The sequence below is a fragment of the Schistocerca nitens genome, unplaced genomic scaffold (assembly GCF_023898315.1).
Source record: "Schistocerca nitens isolate TAMUIC-IGC-003100 unplaced genomic scaffold, iqSchNite1.1 HiC_scaffold_376, whole genome shotgun sequence".
NCBI lineage: Eukaryota > Metazoa > Arthropoda > Insecta > Orthoptera > Acrididae > Schistocerca > Schistocerca nitens.
This window is the reverse complement of record NW_026045910.1, coordinates 981,113-1,005,475: the sequence shown is the minus strand read 5'-3', so window position 1 is coordinate 1,005,475 and position 24,363 is coordinate 981,113. Positions and strand designations below refer to the sequence as shown.

The following is a 24,363-nucleotide window of genomic DNA, read 5'->3' as shown; positions in this document are numbered from 1 at the left end:
CTGGGCCCATCAACACCAATGTTGGACTGTTGATGACTGGAAAAATGTTGCATGGTCGGACTAGTCTCATTTCACGAGCGGACGGACGTGTATGGGTATGGAGACAACCTCATGAATTCATGGACCTGCACGTCAGCAGGGGACTGTTGAAGCTGGTGGAGGCTCTGTAACGGTGTGAGGTGTGTGCCGTTGGAGTGATATGGAACCCTTGATATGTCTACATATGACTCTGACAGGTGACACATATGTACGCATCTTGTCTGATTGCCTGCATCCATTCATGTCCATTGTGCATTCCGACGGACTTGGGCAATTCCAGCAGGAGCAATTCCAGCAAGACAGTGCGACACCCCACACATCCAGAATTGCTACTGAGTGGCTCCAGGAACACTCTTCTGAGATTAAACACTTCCGCAGACCACCAAATTCCCCACACATGAGGATTATTGAGCATATCAGGGATACACTGCAATGTGCTGTTCAGAAGAGGTCTCCATCCTCTCATACTCTTACATTTTTATGGACAGCGCTGCAGGATTCAGTGTTAGTTCCCTCCAGCACTACTTCAGACATCAGTAGACACCATGCCATGCCATGTTGCAGGAATCTGCGTGCTCGCAGGGGGCCTACACAATATTGGGAAGTTTCTTTGGTTCTTCAGTGTATTTAAATGTAAAAACCTACTTTAGAGATATCAAGAAGACAAAAATTACTTTCAACTGATATTAGATCCAATTATGCTTTAAAAATCAACATGGCACAGGAAAGAAAAGCAATACATGAACTTGTTAAAAATATCTGATGCAATAATATTCACTGAAGAACAGACAGAAACAAAGGATAGTTCTGAGACAGTATAAAATATACCCTGTAGCAATAGATCTTAATAAATGTAGAAATGAAAAAGAAAAGTTATGCATTAAGTGAATGGTATAATTTCATTTGCCAAAAGCATTAGGCATCGTTGAAGTTCAAAATCGATGTCAGAAGATAAGGTTAGAAATTTTGCAAAGTAATTTTCAACTCCTCTACTCTTCATTAAAGTTTTGAAAATCTGATGAGATAAACATTCGTTTTCTTTAACTGTAGGTGAGGCAACTTCTCTGCAACATTTCCCCTATCAGACTCAATATCTGCACATGTATCAGCATTCGAAGAATATTTGTAGTTTGTGAGGTGTAGTGGCAACGAGAAGCCGGATCATACATATCTGTAAACCTAAATATTCAGGCATGTAGTTAACATTACCCAGCAGCAATCCTGAAATCCCATGAATAAATGGAAAACAGAATTGTGGGTAGTTCTTATATGGATTTCAATTAAGTTGTCTCCTCCACTTTCACCACTCTCCAAATTGAAACAAGAAAAATCTCAGATCCCAGGTGACAGATGTTGGCATGAACCAAGATCTGCATTTGGCATCCCTCACCAGTCTCCATCACTCCCAGTATGGTCTCTTTCATCAGTTCCTCCACAAATACATGCCTATGGCACACATACGATTCCTCTCCCTCCAGTAACACTATTTCATTTCTATCACAGAGTTAACACCGTAAGTGGCTCCAGCGAGCAATACCTTGACCCCTTCTTTCCCGTCAACGGCTACCTTAACCTCAACGAAACACACAGGATGCTAGGAAGGTTAAAATCTTGCTGCACAAAATTAACTAGACAGCATTGAGTGAGAACAGTCTACAATTCTAACTCATCATCATTGGAACAAAAATGCTCCAAATACATTTCTTAAAGGTGGGTGTCTAGTGTTTTAGCACAAACAATTTTTTCTGCAAAACAGATCATTTTCCGTGCACAGGCTACCGCGTGATTGTTAGACAGTATTTTAGGATTCTCTAGCTCCCAACAGGAACTAGTTTATTCAATTCTTGCCTTCGGGAGGCGAGGGGGGGGGGGCTACAATGTTGACTGTTGACACATCACGCCTGCACTTTTGTACCCTCAGATGCATAGCCTCATAGAAAGGTCTCTTTGGGAGCCTGGATGAGTCTTGTCACTTTAGATACCTCTCAAGGTGCCACATATTACCACAATACTCTGCACTCACAAAACATATTGCTTGTAGAGCCTATACTTCCTTGTTCGGTATTTTCATTTTCGTGCCTTGCTTAGCCATAGTCAACCTCCTCCTCTTTACACCTTGTTAGAGAAATATGTGGCACTGGTCAAAGTCGTAACAGATACAAAAGATCTACTGCCAATAAATTTATTATTTACCAGATTCTACCCTGAATAGCATACTGATCCAAGACACAACACACAGTCTTGCATTCTGATTAAAGTTATCAGCAACTGAGGGTAATAAAGTTTCTAAATAAAGTAACTTGCTTTCATGAAGCCCAATATTAAAATATGTAACTAATATTGGTCTTCATACTTATTTTGTTAGAGAAAAAGAATTCATTTTTTCATGATTACTGTTTCAAAAATTATTCAATAATTCCATGTAAATCCTACAGAGGGGCATGAAAAATGAATCAAAAGAAAAATTCAATTGAGAAAACTGAACTACAAAGGGATGGAATAGTGACCACTGCTAACATTTAAGAGGTAAAATTCCAAGTATGCCTGACAGAACCGATTAAATGTGATCTCTCACAAAACAAAAATTTGGCAGAATGCCCAGAAGCACACTATTAAAGAACCACTAAAAAGTAGAAAATACACTGGCTGTCCAAAACAATTTATTCCTGGCATATAAGAGATGTTGGCGAAATGGCTATGGCGGCAGCCTGAATTGTAAACAACAGTTGCACATTCAACCAGTATATTGTGTGCAGGTAGCGTTAGGCTGTGCAGCCAAATCACAATGGAGAAATGTCTCTTCATCAAGCTTAAAGACATTCTCCAGAATGGTTTGCAGATGAGAAAAGTGTGTGCAGTGTCTGTCGCACACACCCTGACTCCCACACCAAACCAATGACTCGGGACACCTGCAGCAACTTGATTGAAATACAACATGCAGACAATTCTTTACTACAAAAAACCATCACAGGTGACAAGACCCAGTGTTGTCAACACAAACCTACCACAAAACAGCAAAGTGCAGAATTTCACATGAAGGATTAAATGCTTTGACAGCATAATCCACATCCAAGATAATGTGACGTGAGACGAACTACAACTGTCACTTTCATACAGTTTTATGAACATTCTGTGCATTTTACTCAAGTGAGGGATACTATGACAAACAAGTGAAGCATTAGTACTGTAATCTTAGCCCTATTGCTTTTAATCGAGTCTCAAAAATTTTTTTGCCTGGTGGGGTACACTTTGAGGATCCCTTGCATCCACCTACTGGATTTAACCTCTCTTAAAAACACACACACACACACACACACACACACACACACACACACACACACACACACACTTTTCAGAATGATAGAATTTTATAATCATTTTTTCTGTCTTCATATCCTTTTCTTCTTTCTTCCTTGCTCCTAACTGCATTATTCCTAACACTTTTTACTCTGTCCCTTCAATAGCCTCTGCAAAGAAGCCGTCAAAGTACCAAAAGTAATTTCACCTGTGAGTAAATCATTTATTGAAGGACACACATGATGCACTTAATTTATGAATCAGTTTTTTAAGAGTATTTCTTATCATGTGATAACTGAAGGGTACTATAAACTATAACATATTGTTCCATGATTCTCAACAGTATGGTTTCGACAATTCCTATTGTACCTGCGACATTAATAACTTGAGTAAGTCTTCTGCCATAACTTTAATAACTGAGATGGTGGAGGGAGGTTACATACTGTTTTAGACATTTTATCTTTCATCTTTTTCTCCCCTCATCCTCGCAACAGTTTAGGTCACTCTCAATTTCAGGGCCAAGTAACCTGTCCCTTCTTTTCAATTTTACACATCCCATCCTCCTTGCTACCCCAAGAATGCATTGCAGCAATGATATGAAGTGCAATTTCTACTTCTGAGTGTTTCTATCAGAGCTACCTGGAATTTTGTTTCCTGCAGATAAATACTCATCACACACTGTTTTCTTGTGAAATACATGGAAACAACATTTACACAAATTTTTAAAAAGTTCTGGAATTTTCAAACTGAAATTGAGCACTATATTTAAAAGATATTTACATACTTTTCAAACCTGAACTAACCACAACGCCAGCCTGTAAACATACAAACAGTTTTCTTGAATGTATTACACATACCTTCAGAAAGTTGCTTCACTTTGTCAACAGGTAGCAGGATAATATCTGGTGCCAAGCGCACAATGCTGGAGATACAGCTGAGTGCTAATGCTTTAACACTGACCCTTACACTCTTGTCCGGCATTGTATGTCCCGTCACACCCGTCAACAGGAAGGAAGCTGCGAGGTGACGAGCACAGTAAATAAGTGGAATGTCACTGTCAGTGAAGCTCCCTACATCACAGTCCTGCAAAATGTAACAGTTTTTATTTAATTTCCCTGAGCTCTGCCAACAAATTCTAAAACTGATAACAAAATTCATATTTTCATTTTCTGCTCTTGGTTTCAATTTTTCAGTGTCTTCAGAGCCCAAAGCAGCATAGAGTACAAGAGCCTCAATTACTATTAACAAATTCCAAAATGTTTGAACATTTCCCACATGAAAAATTGCAATGCATAATCCATTGCTGTTTTTACAAAGCCTCATGTACTCTTTGTCTAAAACACTCTAACTTATATCGCTGTAGTAATACTAATGACACAAGAGTTAGCAAAATTCATTGTCAAATGGCTACAAGATTTCATGTTGTCCTTGTTGGTCTCAATAAAACAACAAAAATGCAGTTAATTAATGCTTTGCATGTATGTGACTGGTTAATCACTCACTTTGATCAAATCAAGAAGAAATATGGAAATAGCAGAACCCTAAAACACTTGAAGGAGAATGTCTGGACAAGATCCCGTCTCAATTCAAGCATCACTGTGAAACATATACACAACTTTGAGTCCTTAGGATTTGATTATAGAGCAGCCATGCAATCTACAGAACATACTTTCATAGAGTCACCTCTCTGGAAGACCACAGAGTCAGCCAGTGACCAAAATGAAAAGAGAAAATCTGTTTGGACTGATCTCATTCATTAGATGTTAAAGCTATGACACTTTCAGTTAGTTTCATTTCCTGTGCTAACTATTTATTAGTGCCCTACCTGAGATGTTTTAAATTATGCAAAACATTAATCACAGATACTGTCATTCCAAAATGATGCATCTAAATAAAAATAATCAATTTGTGATAATGAACAACCTACAGACATAGAATACGCTGAAACACTGTAGGAGAAGTAATGAAAGTACCTGAAACGGAACATCTATCTGATTGGCAGTTGGTGATGGAGACCCGCTATACAGCATTGATTCTTCCTGTGACTCTTCACTTTGTACTGATGACTGCAGCTGCACCACAGGTGGTCGATTAGGAGCTGCAGGTAATGACACCTCGCTACATGTGTCAATGTCATCTAGAAAATAAATATTAAAAAGTCATTATATGGTGTTGTCCAAAATTTAAATGCACTCACTTTGTTGTTACCCACATTATGGCTACCACATTACTTACAAGAACATAAGACATAAATGAGAAGGGATTAAATGCACCATACATCAATGAACAAATAAAAAGTGTAGTTTTTCATTTTTCCCCCCTTGTCTAAATGTTTATATTATTTATCTTAGAAGCTCTTTATTTTTCTTTAAAAAGGCCTTCTGCCTTTTGCAACCTTTTCTAGAATGTCTTTTACCCTTCTGCAACTATTTAACTTACAAGATTTCTATAGTCATCCACCTCTTCAAAAGTCTTTTATGCAAGCTTCTAGCCATCCAGAATATATACCCCACGTGAACACTTAGTTTTATTTTTGCTTAAGTGCATGTTTCAGCCATCAGCTAGCACATGTTCTGTCACATTAAGCACCTGGCTCAATAACAGTTCATTCTCTGTATCACTGCAACATCAATAGTGAATAGTTTTCAAACTCATGCATAATGAAAACTGATGTATTTCCTTATTAGCTGCTGGCAGAGATTAATTTGTTTAAAAATAATAACAACTATATTTTATACAAACAAACCAATCATACATCAATAATGCAATGCAAGAGACAATGAAGGGGCAAAGGACTTATAGTCCACTTCATTACAATGAAATCCGCATCACTTAATTGATTATAAGCCACAAAAAGTTCATTAGAGTACACATTAAATTAATACCTCCAAAGATCCAATTTTTCCATGGAGGAACATTTTTTATCCGAACTACGGCAATCACTTACTGCCGACAGCTTTAACTCAATATTTAAGGTGCTCTTGTAACCCATTATTGATAAAATCTTTTCAGATTAGCAGCCAAGTAACAAGATCATCTTGAAGTAGTAGACTGTTTCAGTAAATTTCATACATTTCACCTTCAGACTAAAGTTGCAAAATCTGTGTGTTTGTTAAAAAATAAAGTAACTATTAAAAAACTTCAACCGAAAGTTATTCAAAACACTAACACGCAATGTACACACCTCAACAGAAGTTTGGAATGTCATAGAGTTTACTACAATGACTTCTTACAGTACACCCATTGAGATTTGTACAATGCATTATTAACAAAATAAACATAATTCCTTCTGAAAACAAGAACGATTTTTGTTACTTACAAAAACTTATTACAAAACAAAGCAGTCTCTCTCCTAAATGTACATCTTCAAAACAAAAACAGTGCAAATCTTTATCTCATGATGATGATTATCAGTCCTTACTAGTGAGTATGTCCTCCCCGCACATGGATTAGATCTTTCACTCTGTGAGGCCTGCTCTGGATGAGACCATCAAGTTTATCTTGGGGTATGAGGTCCCACTTCTCAATGGCAGCTTCAGTGACATTCTGAATAGTGTCAGGTGGATTCAGACACTATGCAATGATCACCTTCAACAAGTCCCTTGCATGCTCAGGGGCTGATGCAGTCAGTTGATGTTGCATCTTTGAAGATACTGAGACACTGCTGTAGTACTGTGCAATCTTGCAGCATCATCAACTAGGATGAAGCTGTCAATGACTTCACGTTTGTAGGGTCTTACACTCATTAGTCAGACCTCTTCAAGGTATTGGGGCACAGCCAAATTGCCGTAGAAGAGAATTAGTGGGGTCTGCTGTCCTGTCATTACTGCTGCCCAATTCGTTACACTTCCACCTCCAAACAGATGGGCTGCCTGAATGTATCGGCATTCCTGGTGCCATCTAGTGCTTCTCCAAACCCTAACACGTCTAGTGTCCGGTCAAAAACCAATCCTGGTCAAGTCAGAAAACATGACATTACTCCACTCTGCAATGGTCCAATGTTAATGTGCAAGAGCTCAGGTCCTTCGATTGCATCGGTTCCATTGGTTCTGTGAAAAATTTCTCATTGGTCTTCTGGAATGATGACCACCCTGACGCAATCTTCTATGCACTGATATATGGATCCCTGTTACGTGGGAGAAAACATTTATGGCAGTTGATACTTGGTCTCTGCAAGCCGACAGTTGGAGGAAACAATCCTGCACTGGTGTTGTCATGTGAGCATGACCACTGCAAGGTCTATTGTTCATGTTTCCCATCTCTCTGCACTTTCTCCATATCTCAGACACACCACTTTGAGTGACATGTAACCGAGTGGCAACATCTTGATGGGTATGATCTGCTGAAAGTAAAGCCACTATCCTGATTCTATCAAAGCGTTGTGTGCCTTTATGTGACATGTTACTGCAGTGCTGAACACAAACTGAATGAAGCTGCTGTTGATACTGAACTGCCTCTGATGTGGCTGCTGTGGTAGTGTTATCTTTACGTAATGGGGAAACAGACACAAAGCATGCCAGTAGTAAATACTGTCTAGAATATGGGCTCTAAATGGATAATGTGTAAAGTACCTACAGCAATGAGACCTCTAGTATCATAGACTAAATTTTACAATAGTATTCCAAACTTTTTTTGAGCAGTGTATTTTTTTACCAAACTACATATCTAAAGATTATGATTAAAGTTCTGTAATTCTGTTAAATTTCTAACAGGTTACTTTTTAAGAGGGTAAAGAGGAATAGGTTGGGAGAGGTTGTAAAAGTGGAGGATTGGGGGCAGTGGCAGATAACTACAAACCCTAGGTTAAGAAAAATTCACTTATTATGAAGGGGTATCGAAGCAAAGATGAAGTAGAAAATATAATGTAGTTAGGTATTTGTGTGTTCTGAGTATTTCCGAATATTGAAACTGTGGCCTCTGTTTATAATGTGGAATCAATCAAAAGATAGCAGGAGCTCAAAGATAATGCATTAGTAAGCACAGTGCCAACACTAGATCACAAACATATGAGTGAGAAGATAATAAGAGATAAGAGGCAGAAGAGAAAATGAGAAATGGAAAGCAAAGTGCAAGCATTTTGGGAAATAAAAGAAACTCTTCCTTACATACATACATGAATGTCTGCCTATATCTGTCTGTCCAACTCCCATTATTTCACTTTTCAGGGGTGTCAATTCCTTGTCTGTACCTACGCTGATATCTTTCTGTGTCTCCAGGCCTTTACCAAGCACATCATATCTTCTTGTAATTCTTGGTCTGAGTATTCATACTGAATGGGTGTCTGCTGTAGACAGGAAGATATTGTTGAATGGTTTCATTCCGACTGGATCCTGGATGCAAGCTCAAAGACATGGAGGCCAACATTAAGGAAGACAGACGGATATATGGAGAAGAGCATGATGTTTTTAGTTTGGAAAAGGAGTTGAGCTGCAATATGCAGTGGATAAGTTCTACTTGATGACTGAATCCAAATCACAAAACTTTTCATTCAGCTTTGCCTCCCTTCCTCGACATTTTTCAGACACAAGCCTTTTCTATGGCGCCTCATAAATTATCCATAAAAGTAACGGCATGTAGTTCCAGAATGTACAGAACTACTTTTAATGCTGATAGTGAAAGTTACAAATTGATGAGGATTACAGAAAACTAAAAATCAACAAACAGAACTCACAATAAAGCAGCAAATATCACAACACAAAACATGTTGCAGAGTTTAATGAAGGATAGGAATGCAGCAATCAGTCGCGAACCCACTCGTTTTTCATTATTCTTGCATATACAAATTTCAACTATAAACAGCCATCTTCAGTGCTAAAGTATGAGGAAATTACATAATCAGATTAACATAAAACACCATGTTATCCAATAGTGATGATCCATCCTAGTCAACATACTATTTGAGAAAGTTACCATCCAACAAACTTGCAGCACTAGATGTCACTATATGACTTTACTGGTGTATGTGCAAAAGGAAACTTAAGTGGTTGTTTACAACAAATAAAGTAGTCTCAGTTTGCACCGTGTAGTATGCAGAACACTCTTTGTATTACAAAAATAACTAACCCACTTTAATTCCAATATAGCAGTTTAAAAACCTTTTTTAATAAATAAATTCAGCAAGTATATTTGCATATCACCTTTAAAATACACCAAGAAATGCCAATTTAAAATGTGTTTGTTCATATATCAATGGTGGGGCAATCCACCAAATCTTATGCAAAAGATCATTAACAGGTTCATAAAACTGTCTTACAGAGAAATGTTACATCACATTAGAAATGAAATGTTGCACATTTTTTTGAAGATCGTCTTCTTAAAATATAGTTCCATACCAAACCAAAATTTGTCAAAAGCTGAAGTGTAGCATAGTTGCTCATAGTATAGTGGTTAAGTGATCCACGAAATAATTAATACAAAAGAAACATAAAAAAGTTCATATACGTCATTTTCATGAAGATCTGTTGACATCATTGTAAACAATTGAAGATCAATTGACAAGGCTAATTTAACCAAGTACATTTAATAAAATATACAAATGTCCTGTACTGATGTAAATTTCTTATGTAACATATGGTGTAGCTCCAACTTGGTATGATGCTTGCAAAGAATGATATAACAAGCTGCCTTATATCTAGGCCCTAAGACTAACAGTTGAATTGTGTTTTACTTGTCTGATGGTAAACCCAATACAACATTGGACAGTTCCAACAAAATGGAAAACAAAGTGATCCACTTATTATTAGCAGTACTCTGGGGTTTTTGTTCAGTTTTTCTACCTCACTTTTTACCAATGGAGGACTGTGGTCTAGCTATATGTTGGTGCCACGATGTTTTGACTTAAGTAAAACTGTTCCTGTATTCCTGTAGTCAGTTTGATTTTGTATTATGTTACCAGGTCTATCTTAGGTACTGACTGACATTAAAATAGTTAACAGCATCTCCATCAACAGTAAAGTCAAATTTAATAAAATTATTATAATTGGATAGTTAGAGAAAGCTGAATAGCAATGAGAATATTCATGTTGGCCCCATATGACTTCTCCCCTTCTGAAGTTTGTAAAAATGGCTACTAGAAATAAAAAATTATTTCATTGTTGAAGTAAGCAGTACAAAGAGAATTATACTACTTTAATTAAAAATAATTATTATTGTGATAGTCTGAAGGATCTCAGAAAACACTAATCCAACAGTACTGTGTTCAAGGTAGACTAAACTACTGAGTAAATTAGTCCGAAAATAAAATCATGAAATATGGCTGTGCAGTTGTGAACATTTTTCTAATTTACATCAGTCTACCAGATAAAGCTCTCACCATTTATTTTACCAATCTTCATATTCGAATAGCCACGTGTAGTTTCTTCTGTCTGGATGAAGCTGTTGTCTTCAGTTTCTTCTTCTTGGGCATTTGACGTTTCAAATGTTTCATTTCCATGAGAAATGTGCTGTGGTGATAACTTCCCTGCTGCTTCCATAGCTGCTCTAGCTTCCCCAATCCATTTCTCAATGGATGGAAGCTTCAGGTCAGGGACATCTGTCTCATTATCCAAGAGTGACATATCCCCGTGAGTAATTGATGGTGCAACACTCATTTGGCCTTAAAAGGAAATTTTTTGTGGCTGTTAGCGATTCCAACAGAGATCATAAAGCTACCATCACATTTCATTGTTATTTTAAAAGACATAAATGTTAACACATTATAAAAATTCTTGGAGGTATGTACCGTCTATACAACCAATTGGTGGCAGTTTGTCTGCTGCCACATGCATTTCGCTTCATTTATTTGGAAAGCATCATCAGCGGTCTGTAATACATGTTTCCTTTCTTTACATACAATAAATGTATGATGTGGTAGATATAATATGCTGCTATACTACAGTCTGTCATGGCTTTCTCTTGTTTTTTAGGGTGCAATCAAGTTTTTGTAGCATAAAGTTTGTAATGAGAACTTATCGTTCAGTGTTACTTACGATCTCTAGTGCTGTTAGGTTAAAATCAATTTTTTGCAGCACAAAGTTCATAATGTGAACTTATCGTTTGGTGTTACTTACGATTTGTAGCGCTGTTAGAAATCGTAAGGAACACAATATGATAAGTTCTCATTACGAACTTTGTGCAACAAAAAGTTGATTTTAATCTTTTTTAAAAAAAAAGAAAAAAGGACACGACAGAATGTAATATAGCAGTATATTATATCTACCACATAATATTTTTATTGTTATGTAAAAAAAGGAAACATTTATTACAGGCCACTGATGATGCTTCCCAAATAAATGAAGCGAAACACGTATGGCAACAAACAAACTGCTTTCAATTGGTTGCATAGAAGGTACATACCTCCAAGAATTTAAAGCAACTAAGCAAAAGAGGAAAACAGAAAAAAGACATTATAAAAATACACTGCTGGCCACCGTAAATGCAACACCAAGAAAGACAAGAGGTAGCACAACAAAATTTATTTTGTAGATAACATGTTGACCAAGTATCAAATGATTACGTTTACAGACGTCTGTGACATGTGGTTCCTGCCAGAATCAGTAGCCAGAGTAGCCGCCATTGTTGGAGATCACCGCTGCCACACGTCTCGGCATTGAGACAAAGAGACGTTGGATGTGTTCCTGGGGTACAGCAGCCCAAGCAGCTTCCACACATTGCCAAAGATCATCTGGTGTGGCAGCTGGGGATGTAATCTGAGTCACTTGTTGAGCAACCATGGACCACATGTTTTCTATCGGCGAAAGATCCGGAGAGCGAGCCGGCCAGGGAAGCAATTCAATCTGGTTATTGACGAAGAACCTTTGGACAATGCGTGCCACGTGTGGTCGCGCATTATCCTGTTGAAATATGGCTGTGGCCGAGCCCTGAAGGTAAGGAAGGACAACTGGCTCCAGCACCTCGGATATGTAGCGCCGGCTATTTAAAGTACCGGCAATGCGTACTAGAGGCGTGCGAGAGTAATATCCAATACCGCCCCATACCATAATACCCGGTGGAAGACCAGTGTGGCGGTGCATAATGCAGCTGTCCAGCATCCTCTCTCCACGGTGTCTCCACATTCGAATCCGACCATCGTGGTGCTGCAGACAGAAGCGTGCCTCGTCAGTAAAGACAACGTCATTCCATTCTGCCGTCCACATCAGTCTGTCATCACACCATTGGCGACGGAGACGTCTGTGGTTCTGCGTCAATGGTAGACGAAGCAATGGACGTCTTGCGGACAGACCACTCTGCTGTAAACGGCGTCGAATGGTACGCGCAGACACTGGATGATGTGTTACAGATGAAATGTGCTGTGCTATGGTTCGGGATGTCACTGAGCGATCTGTCACTGCCATGCGCACAATTTGCCTATCAGCACGTGCAGTGGTGCAAGGAGGTGAATGCGATCGACCACGTCGGTCCGTCGTACCCTCCTGCATCCAACGGTCACATATCCGCATTACAGTTGTTTGGTTTCGTCCAACACGACTAGCGATTTCTCTGTATGATAATCCACAATCTCGGTAAGCCACTATCCTTCCTCTGTAGAACTCGGATACTTGATCAAAAGATGTTCGCTGTTGTCTACGAGGCATAACTGATCGTCTTGCGAAACAACCACAAGGTAAACACACGTGCCGAACGTACACTCGTCGAAATCGCCAAGCCTTAAATGGCGCTATAAGGTGGCGCCACAGGCGCGCGTGATGTGCGTCTGCGCTGAAATTCTAATCAGTTGCATATCTCATCGCTGCAAACTCATGGTGTAAATTTCACTTGATTCGGATGCTTCCTTCAGGGTGTTGCATTTACGGTGGCCAGCAGTGTATTTGTAAATAAATTTCTTTATCAATATTTAATTAGAAGCATTCATTGTGACTTACATAAGACTAGACAGAAGCTCACACATAACATACATATAGGTTATGTTAATGATAAGCACAAATGTACATGCATCACAAAACAGCTGAACACTGCAAGCTATGTGTGAAAAATGACGAGACTGACAACACTGCAAACGATCTGGCAACGCTATTTTGTTCTAATTGTATGAACCAATGTGCACATCTGCTCTAGTCATTCAGTTCTTTTCAACTCCATACAGTCCTCACATGATTTTTGAGAGCATCATCAGTGAAATTGTGTTTCTATTGTGTGTTATGAAAATGTGACAGTGGAATTTAGACCAACGTTATGCCATCGACTTTTGTGTTAAACATGGGGGATTTATGAGTGTGACCTTTGAAAAGTTGAAACAGACCTAAAGGGAAAAATTGCTCATCAAGAAGAAAATTTTTTTTTCAATGACTCGAATCAGATAGTACATTGAAGATATACCTCACACAGGGAGATCTTCAACTTTAAAAACTGTTGAGAATGCCAAATGTGTGTGTGCTGCTGTGAGATCAGACCAACATTTAACAATAAGGATGACAAGTGACCTATTAAACTTAAACACTTTCACCGTACATCAAATTTTGACCAAAGTTTTGCACATGCAAAAGGGTTGTGCCAAAATTGTGCCGCAAAACCTCACAATTGAGCAGAAATGCAATCAAAAAAACGTATGTGTTGATCTCCTTGAGGGGACTGCCAATGACCGCGAATGGTTTAGTCATGTGATGACACGTGATGAATCCTGGACTTTTGAGTACAATCCTGAGAAAGTGGCAAAGTGAGGAGTGGCACACTGAGACATCTCCTTAACTGAAAAATGCTCGAATGAGTAAATCAAAGATCACAATAATGCCGATTTGCTTATTGACAGTAAGGGATATTGTGCATAAAACATTTGTTCCTCCCCTTGAAAGGCTCAGGAAAAGGCTGAATCAAGTGAGACCGGACACTGCAGACAACAGATGCTGCGTCATGATGCCACACATCGCACGGCCACTTCCCTCATGGAATTTTTTACCTCAAAAGGCGTTCCTGTTGTTCCACAGCCCCCTATTCACCTGATCTGAGTCCTCAATACTCTTTTCTTTTCCAAAAATTGAAAAAAAGTCTTAAAATGATGTCATTTTGGGGCTCTGGAGAACATTCAAAAGAATGTGACTGACATGTTAAACACCCTACCAGTCAAAGCATTTCAGCCCTGCTACCAAGGCCGGGAATGATGACTCTGCACCAAACCCAGGGTTATTGTGTGGTTCGGCCCCCAGTAGACCCCGACCCCGACCCCGACCCCGACCCCGACCCCGATCCCCCCAACCACCCCCGCCCCCACCCCACTGTAGCTATCCTGTATGATCATCATCTCTGTAGGTCAACTAAAAGACACTTTTGGATGCAATGAATTTTGCACTGCACACGTCGACCACCACTGGTGCAAACTACCGGTATCTCCTCTGGGTTTGCTTACCACACTGAGAGTTGCATTCCCTGTGCTTGCTCTGTGTGACCAGTTGTTCTTGTGTTTGCTCGAGGCAAAGGTTACAGACTAGTGGTCCACGTATATTATGAATGGTCTGGCCTCTACATACAGGCGAAAGTGTCACACTGTTTCACACAGCGATCAGATTGCTGCTCTCCATTTGAGCTGGGATACTGTGAGCTTGTGAGAAAAAAATTAAAAGGTGCCAATAGCCTTCCACATACTGGTGATGTGTGGCTCCAGTTGCATGTTGGCTGGCACCTATGACTACTGATTATGGTGGTGATGGGCTAAAAGAATTGCTTTTTGAAAGGTCATTTTTACCTGGTTGAGGGCTCAATGCAACTTGGGTGTCCACTCCAGTGGCTATCGACCCGTGGTGTCTTTGCCTGCTAGCACTGCCATCAGTGGTGCTCATACTTTCATCACTCCTGGTAGATGCCAACTGTAGAAGTTTACGAGCCATTCACGCGAAGAACAACTGCTGATAAGTCTCTGTGTGGGCTTGAATCTCTCTAATTTTATCTTCAAGTATTGTCACAAGACATATGCAAAAACTCACACTCTCGGAACTTTAAAAGTAAACCATATTGTGATGGAGTACACCTCTCTTGCAGCATCTACCACTTTTTTTCAGATCTTCTCTATTTCCTTGATCAATCCTTATGAAAAATATTTAAGTATTGGTTGAATAAAAGTTTTGAGTGGACTACATTTCCTGAGGAATCCTCCAGTGAATCACAGACCAGCATCTGCCTCACATGCTACTAGTTTTATGGAGTTGTTCCATTTTAAATTAATTATAGTCATACTCCCAGATATTTTAAGGACGCAACAGCTTCCCATGATTGTTCTGCAAACCTGTAATCATACAATCCTAATTCCTTCTGTCTGTTTAGGTGCAATACGTAACATTTGTTTTTAGTGAGGTCAACTAGCACTCCCTGCACCAGGCTTAAATCTTCTGCAGGTCTCCTTGCACTCCACAACAGTATTTGCACTTCAGTACAGTTTTCTATCATTGCAAATTCTCCATATGCAGCAGCACCGAATGTAAAAAGCCTCATGGAGCTTCCGGCATTATCGACCAGGTCATTTATTTACATTATGAAAAGCAATGGACCTGTAACAGTCCCTTGGTGTATGGCTGAAGTTAGTTTTACATCTGACAATTTATCTTCATTGAGTATGACATGCTAGGAACTCTTCCATCCATGCAGCTGGTCTTATATTCCATATGCTCATATTTTATTCATTCGACTGCAGTGGAGAACTGTACTGAATGCCTTCCAGAACATGTCAATCTGGGTGCTGGCATCTACTTCTCTCTGGGTCTCTTGGACGAACAAAGAGAGTTCAGTTTCATACGATCATTTTTCTGGAACCCATGCTGTTTCCTACAGATGAGATTATCCATTTTTCAGAAACATCATAATACCAGAGCATAAAACATGTACCAAAATTCTCTAACAGACCAATGACAGAGACATAAGCCTGTAGCTTTGTATGTCTGTTTGACAATCCTTCCTCAAAATGGAAATGACTTGTTGTTTTTTCCATCAAAAACTGTTCATTCTTTAGATGTTAGAAGAGAAGCAATTTCTTTCGCCTAATCCATATGTAACCATATTGGTTTCCTACCATGTCCAATGATCTATGAAGTCTTGCCATCAGTTCAGATGATGTTATCATCACTATTGTTAAAGTGAGGAACTTGACAATAGTCAAACTGTACAAGCCAACATGATATAATTATTCTTCCCCAAGACCCAAGTATCATCACTGCAGACTTCTTCAGCCACCATATACTCTGGGAATACAAAGAATGTGACAAAAATGGACAGAAACATGCCAAATGGACAGGAACAGAAAACCCAAATTTATATATGACACAAAAGGCAAGATACCCTTCTTTTCCACTCACTGGAACATGGGCTACACACTTGACCAACGCTTTATCACACTTTCCAAATGTGCCCAATGAGGTATGTCACAGACTCCTAACCAGAGACCCTCATAGTCAGCATCATCCAATAATTCTCCAGACAGGGTTATTCACACCCATCATCCACTCTTATCCAAACCAAACTGGAACTTTACAAAAACCAACTGGTCTCAATTTTCCAAAGGCTGGAATGAACACACTGAAATGCTTCTCAAGGATTCCAGGTGCTGGAGATCTGGTTACTGCCTTCTACAGTCACTAAACGAGAGCAGGAAAAACAGATGTCAGCCTCCTTGGACTATACTCACTGCAGCAGGAAGCTTGGTTCTTAATCAGAAACCTGTGTATGTCAATACCATCACCTGACAAAAAGTAACATAAATTTCAATGATATGGCAAATTACATGATCTCCATCACCAACTCAACAAAAGATAAACACATCAGAAGGAAAGTTAGACATCTCTTAAAAGTAAATAAATGGTTGGCTCCACAAATATCTGAGCTTGCCATCCTATTTCCACTTGAAGAGACCACAGAATCTATAAAGAACCTAGGAAGGCAGCATGCACTGACAGCATCTACCCTGAGTTTTTGTTGCAATGTGGTCCTGCTACTGTCAAAAAGATGAACACCTTCTTTTCAAATATCTTAGTCAGGTCATCTGCCACCCCTCTACAAGAAAACTAAGATCATTGCTGTACTAAAGCCAAACAAAGATCCATCCAGAGTTGAAAGCTATTGCTCCCATTGCCCTCCTTAGTGTCAAGTTCAAGCTCCTGGAGAAGCTCATTCATAACAGAATCTGCACATCCATAAGTAAACACATCCCAATACAGCAAGCTGGGTTTAGATTACGAAGAGGATATGAGGACCAGTTGCTAGCAATAGCAACTTGTATTGAAAATGGCTTTTTGAAGCAGAAGATAAACATGCAGCCTATGATACTGTCTGGTGTGACCAAGTTTTGCTCAAATTCATCAGTGTCACTCTGTGTCGGAACCTAACCACTCTAACTGGCAACATGCTGAACAACAAATACTTCCAAGTGTTCTCAGAGAACTCTAAAAGTAGAGTTCACAAAATAAATGACAGTATCCCAAAAGGTTCTGTTTTGGCTGCATTACTTTTTAATTTGTGTACATATGACCTTCCAGAAACAAAATCCAGGAAATTTATATCTGGTGATGATACTGCTCTGACCACTCAGGATCAAAGCTTTAGGGATGCTGAAGCAACACCAGGATCAGAACTGAAGACTCTGGACAAATAATTCAAACATAACTCTCTCCAACCGAATCCTAAAAAGACCGTTGTATCTTATTTCTACTTATGGAATAAACAAGTAAACTGCAAACCTAACATCACATTTAGAGATCAGACTCTCCCCTATTTTAACACTCCAAAATACTTGTGTGTGACCCTAGACAGGTCTCAGACATACAATATCCATCTCCGGAATATGGCAACTAAAATCAAAACTCTGAACAGTGTAACCCAGAAGTTAACAGGAACCCGCCTGGGGTGCCACTGCAATAGTTCTCAGACTGTGGTGTTGTACACCATCGACAGTGTGCCAGGCAGTCAACATCGTGAGTTCAGCTCTAACTCATGTGACTGCCCTGCCAGTTTTTGGCTAGCTCAAAGACACACACACTGCTGCATGTGCTTCTAGCACCACCACCAAGCCTGCTTATAGAGTAGCTACCCCGATGCCAGCCCAGTCAGACAGCAGAGTACATTCAGCCCATTCAAAGCCTATTAATTAGACTCACCTTTCTGTGTCATTATCTACAACAAACATGCTTGTGTCAGTAACCTGCTGGAATACAACTGGACTTGCTGAACTGATGTTATATAAACCAGGGTTAAGAACACATTGCATGTGCCTCTCATTACGTTGCTCTGTCTCAGCACCCACCTATTCCTCAGCAGCCACACTTGGGCCGAAGCAATACAGATCGTCAGCTTTAGCTCTTTCATACTCGGTTGCAGAATATTTATGTTCCACTCGCTCACACTAAAATAAATGACACACAGCTAAATCAAGCAATGTACCTCATCACATGGTGTATTCATCCCACAAACACACTGGCTACAGGTCCTTAGTATATTACACTACCATCCATAAGAAGATCACAGTCATTGCTGAACATGTGGGCAAGAATTTAAAAAAAAAGAAACATAATTATCAGTCCATTCAGAAATTTCATCATCAAAACCACAGTGACAGAGGTCTTGAAAACCATCATGATGCACAGCTGCAGGACAGGAACTTCAACACGCAAGAAGACTGGAACAATCAGTGGCAGGAGCAATCTTCCCTGAAGCGTCACCAACTAATCAACACTCCCAGCTTTTCGTCTACCCCAATGACACTGGTGCATGTTGAATCGGATCAGAACACACCAGGCCAGATGTGGAACACTGTTACACCAAAGGGGATAGAAGACCTCCCCTGAATGTGATTGCGATAAATAGCAGCAAACAGCAAATAATGTAACATTTGAATGTTCCCTCAGAGTATTCAAAGGCAGAATGGAGAAGACCTTCACAGTTCATCTGCAGAAGCTTCTGACTGGATTTCAAGTCTGGCATTAGAGCCATGAATTCATTACCAACTTGAGATTGTGCGTACCTGTGTAGAAATGTATATATTTGTTGTAAATAGTTGCCTATTATTTCTCCTGTCAACATACAATAAATAAGTAAACAAATATATGAAGTATGATGTGAGCTACTGCAATATCATAGTAGAAGAATGTGCTGTTTTAACAGATGACACTGATTAAAAGATTTAAATACATTTGGTGTGTGTTCACTGATGACTGAAATCACATTAGGATCCAACCTCAGGCCTATAAGAACTGACAGTAACTTGCTTTCCTATCCTGGAGTGTTCGTGGCCAGGTAGAAATGCAAGGAATTCCACTGGCTTGAGGCCACAGCATTAGCACCATTTAATAATTCACAATTACTTCCAATACAAGAAGGATATGAGTGTCAATGCTAATTGAAAAACTCTTTCGCACTTTCAGCTACATTTCACTCATGGTAAGATATGGTCTAAAACATACTGAAGGGTAAGTAACGTAAGATCATATTCCTAAATAATTTTACAATTCAGTGCATGTTTGACAAGTAACATCAGTTCACAATGACCATGACCAACTACGGAAAAGTAAGTAGTTCATTAAGAAACTAAAATGTTAGATTATTTTATGTAACAAAATCATATTTACTAACTGAAATCTAATCTTCACACTCAACTGAGAAATGTGGAATTAAAGAAACACACTAAATGAAAATCACTCATTTTTTTCACATGGGAACTGAAACATTTAATAATAAATTTTATTAAAAGATTTTTCAATGTAATTCTTATTAGAATTATATGAAAAATACTTTTTTTCTATATTTGATTATATACGACAAGTTAAAACACCCAGTCCCTGACTCCTGTCCAGCTTGTCAGCGTGAACATGTCTCCCTGGCAAGGCCAAACAAAGCTTTAGCTCGATGCAAAAGAGCAGAATAATTCCATTTGATTATCAGTATCCCTGGCAAATGGGAAATATCTATTTACCAGCTGCTGAAACAGCTATGACAAAATGGAAATTCTGGGGTGGAGCAATACATAAAATAAGAGAAAGGCAACCACTCACCTATAGTGGATTGATTCATGGCCACGGGAGTGTACATTTGGGAGTGTGTGGTTGTGTGTGTGAAAGCATATGCTAAAAAAAAAAAGCTAGTGCTCGAAATTCAGTGTGAATGCAGTTTTCTGTAATGCATCGACATGTTGTAGGTGACTGGTTGCCTTTTCCTTAGTTTACAAACTGTGAAAATGTATACCTGCTGAAGGGAAGGGAAAGTTTCTATGAACTGAGGGCTAGGGGAAACATAAAGAAGTAGTTAGAAACAACAGCAGGCTGACAGACATGATACAGATTCAAGACTATTACAAACAGTGATATTTCTTTAACAGATATGGCAAAAATTAAACTTAATATAATAGAGGGAAACATTCCACGTGGGAAAAATATATCTAAAAACAAAGATGATGTGACTTACCAAACGAAAGCGCTGGCAGGTCGATAGACACACAAACAAACACAAACATACACACAAAATTCAAGCTTTCGCAACAAACTGTTGCCTCATCAGGAAAGAGGGAAGGAGAGGGAAAGACGAAAGGATGTGACTTGTATTCTGCAGTAAAAGAAACATCTTTATATGCCGTAAACATAGAACAGGAACAGTGGTTCTCCAATTACCGTCAGTTTAACAAATATTTTATTGACAGGAGTGCATATTTATTTACAAATGCCATAGTACAAAGAGGAAGTGGCATAAAATTTGAAGCGATGTTGGAACTCTTGACCACACCTCTGTAACTCACTTCATAGCACTCAACTTTTAAGATGGGACAAGTCTCATACAATTTGGTTTGGTACAATCTTTATCAATTACCTGTAATTCTGTAGGAGACTGTTTAAAACCTAGCCAAATATAATAATAACTTTTTTTGAACCATTTCCTCCTAATAAGTAACACTGACACAATGAGAGAGTAACTACTGAGATGACACTAAATAATTTAGGAGTAAAGGTAACAACTCACCAAACAGTAAAGGTGATGAGTCATCAACAACACATAAACAGAACTGAAAATTCTGCTAGGCTTTGGGCAATTCAAAATCATTTTTTGAGCTAGAGCGCGAGCGCGGGCGCGCGCGACCCCCCCCCCCCCCACACACACACACACAGTATGGCTACATTGTGTCAGCTGCATTCTGTATGAACATAAACCATAAGTGTACACAACACTGAGCTTAATACTAACATTTAAATCTTTATTACAATTAAAAATCAGAAAACTCCCAGCTCAGATAAAAGGAGATTGTGATGTGATAGGAAATGTGAACAACATTAGTTAGTATGATGACAACACATAATAAAAGCCAAGAAAAAAGTAACACTTCTGGAAGGATGCCAAATGTCTCGAAATACGCTGAGAAGAAATTTATGGATGAAATAAGGTACATATTCAGGCAATTTATGTGGTCCCAAATCCTTTACTTGAAGGAAGTACAGGTACTTGATAAGAAAGACAATAAGGCAAACTGGAATTGAATCACAATACAAAAGTTACATATGATACCTAATACACTGTTTCTAAATGAATGGTAAAAAGTATAGTTAGTTTTCTCAAGATTTTTTGCTTTTTATTTAATGCCCTTTGAAGACATGGTTACCGGAGATAGACCAATAGCCCACTATATCCTGGTGATGGAAAAAAATGTATTTTCTTTCCTTTTTCTTAAAAAGGAAAAAAAGATCTTGGCATTCAATTTAACTGTCACAAGCACAATGTGAAAATTAAAATTTGGTTGCTGTAGCAGGACATATGCACAAGTCTTCTCCAACACATTCATACCTCCACTGCATAACTTTTCAGTTTCCCACAAACAAGGGGAGTTCTTTAACTTAACACATTTGACTAGAAATACTGTGAATATTTGACGTATGTGTGTGTTCAACTGAAGTGCAGTTTATTTCTGTGTTTTTCATGTAATTCAATCTGAGTTGTGTGGCTTGGGAGCACTGCAACAGTGAAAAGAAGCAAAGTGACTGTTGTTAGTAATGTGGTGCATTTGCTAGAGAAATCAGTGAAGAAACTTAACGATTAAATATTGACAATGTATGGGCATAATGTGTCACTTCATGATACTGTGAAAGAGTGGAACAGGTTTTCCACTGTGGTAACAAATATCTGCAAGATGAACCATGAAAGTGGCTGTGGCAGAATACATTTTCAAAGCATCTGAATTTCTTACTATTCAGTTTGTTACATTTATGTGGAGTAACTGCAAATATTATGAAGCAACACTGATTGTTTACTGTTCAATCTAGTGGACCTGTTAAACTTCTACAAGATGGTTGTCTTTTGTTATTGTATACCTTGACTCATTCCACATCTTTGAAGGTGCTCCCACTGCATGGGATCTACAGAGCACGACAAATGAACAGTTAATCAAGAGCAAGTGAGGGTACAAAAGACAGCAGAGACACTGAATGAAGGATGGAGGGATACCAAATCACAAAACCATGCATTGAAATCACACGCTGGAATGCAGAAGCAATAAACAATGAACTGTGAAAATGAGTGTAAATGTTTAACACAGACCACTGACAATTCAAAGTAATTATATATACTGACAAAGTGTAGTACCAAATACGAGATGAGGAAAAGGCTGTAAAAAAGGAAGCTAAATGCAATCAAAAGGCAAGGCTGTGGAAATCAGGAACTATAGTAATAATGACTGAGAGAAAATATTATAATGAAGAGGAGATGTAAGGACAGGAGTTGGTTGAAGTTTAGTTTGCATGCTGTAAAAAGTTCAGCTGAAGGATAAACAACTTCGAAGAAATTTCAGAAATGGAACCACCATTCAACCCACTTCCAAAGTTCAGCAGAAACTTACTCAAGGAACGGCGAGACAGCTTCTCAAGAGACTCACTCGGCTGTATGTGGCTCCGTCGTATGCCTTCAGAGGAAAGCAAAATGGCAAGCAAATCATCTGGTGGATCCTGCAGCAACTGATGAAGTGTTTCAAGAGCACCATTAATGACATTATGGTCTGTGTGGTTTGTGTAATGCAGGCAAAGTTCATACACCTGAAGGCAAAATACCATAAATAAATTACATTTCAAGTACAATAAAGATTACTGAGTACAATTACTTTGCAGTTGTACCGCAATACATTCATATCATACTGCACAAAAAACAATTCATAAAATATCTTTTGAGGTGAGTCAATTAAAATAATTTATTATATTCTCTTCACATAATGTTTTATTGGAAGCTTAAAAACATATATGATTCTTCAAGAGAATCACATTGCTCTTCCTGTGCTTAGGAAGTGGTTACATATTTTTAATTGGCATTCAGATAAAATATGTTAACATAACCAACTACAAATAAAACGGATTTTAAAAAAACACTTAAAACAAATAAAAAAACAAACTCTACGTCTTTTGTGCAGACTATACAGCTAAAAGATTATGGGGAACAAATTTTCAAACTTGTAACAGTAATATACATCTCAGTAGCAACTTACATTAACAATACAGTCAGGAGCCATAAAGGATAGTGACGAGTTGCACATTACTGATTTGAAGAAGCTTAACTTTTGTCCGGTGGTGTTATTTTGACAGTGCTTATCACACTCTTGCTTTCTGTCCACATTTTAAGTCCTAGATGCCTACATCAATTAAGCCACCACAAGTCATTACCCTTGATAAAATTTAGACAGCACTTCGTTTGGATGATGCATAAAGGGTCATCTATCTGTATTTGTCAAATTAAACAAACCTATTCCCTATGAACCATGGACCCTGCCAAAGTGGGGTGGTTTGCATAGCCCTGAAATACAGACAGCCACACTATATCTGCAAGGGTATCAATGGAGAGGCTTGACAAAGCTGTGGTTCCTCAATAGAGACAGCAGCAAGCCAAAAATTGCAATGTCGGGACTGAGACAGTAATTTTTTTCGAAAGTATACAACTCTACTAGATGGCTTAATGATGTTATCCTCTTTTGCAAAATATTCCTGAGGAAAAATATTGCCCCGTTAGGATCCCCCCGCAGGGACTACTCAGGATGATACCATCAGGAGAAACAAAACTGGCATTTTACTGGTCAGAGTGTAGAATGTTAGATCCCATAAA

The 24,363-nt window shown here is 38.7% G+C and overlaps 1 protein-coding gene across 1 annotated transcript in view; it reads right to left on the bottom strand.

Moving 5' to 3' along the window:
• The window catches only part of LOC126229606 (huntingtin-like), a 549,560-nt gene that overhangs the window by 445,291 nt on the left and 79,906 nt on the right, over nucleotides 1-24,363 (bottom strand). The window contains exons 7-10 of the mRNA XM_049942347.1: nucleotides 23,117-23,309; nucleotides 10,649-10,930; nucleotides 5,310-5,473; nucleotides 4,194-4,419 (exon numbers count right to left, since the gene is read on the bottom strand). Of these exons, the coding sequence (XP_049798304.1) occupies nucleotides 4,194-4,419; nucleotides 5,310-5,473; nucleotides 10,649-10,930; nucleotides 23,117-23,309 (865 nt within the window). The remainder of the gene's footprint in view (nucleotides 1-4,193; nucleotides 4,420-5,309; nucleotides 5,474-10,648; nucleotides 10,931-23,116; nucleotides 23,310-24,363) is intronic.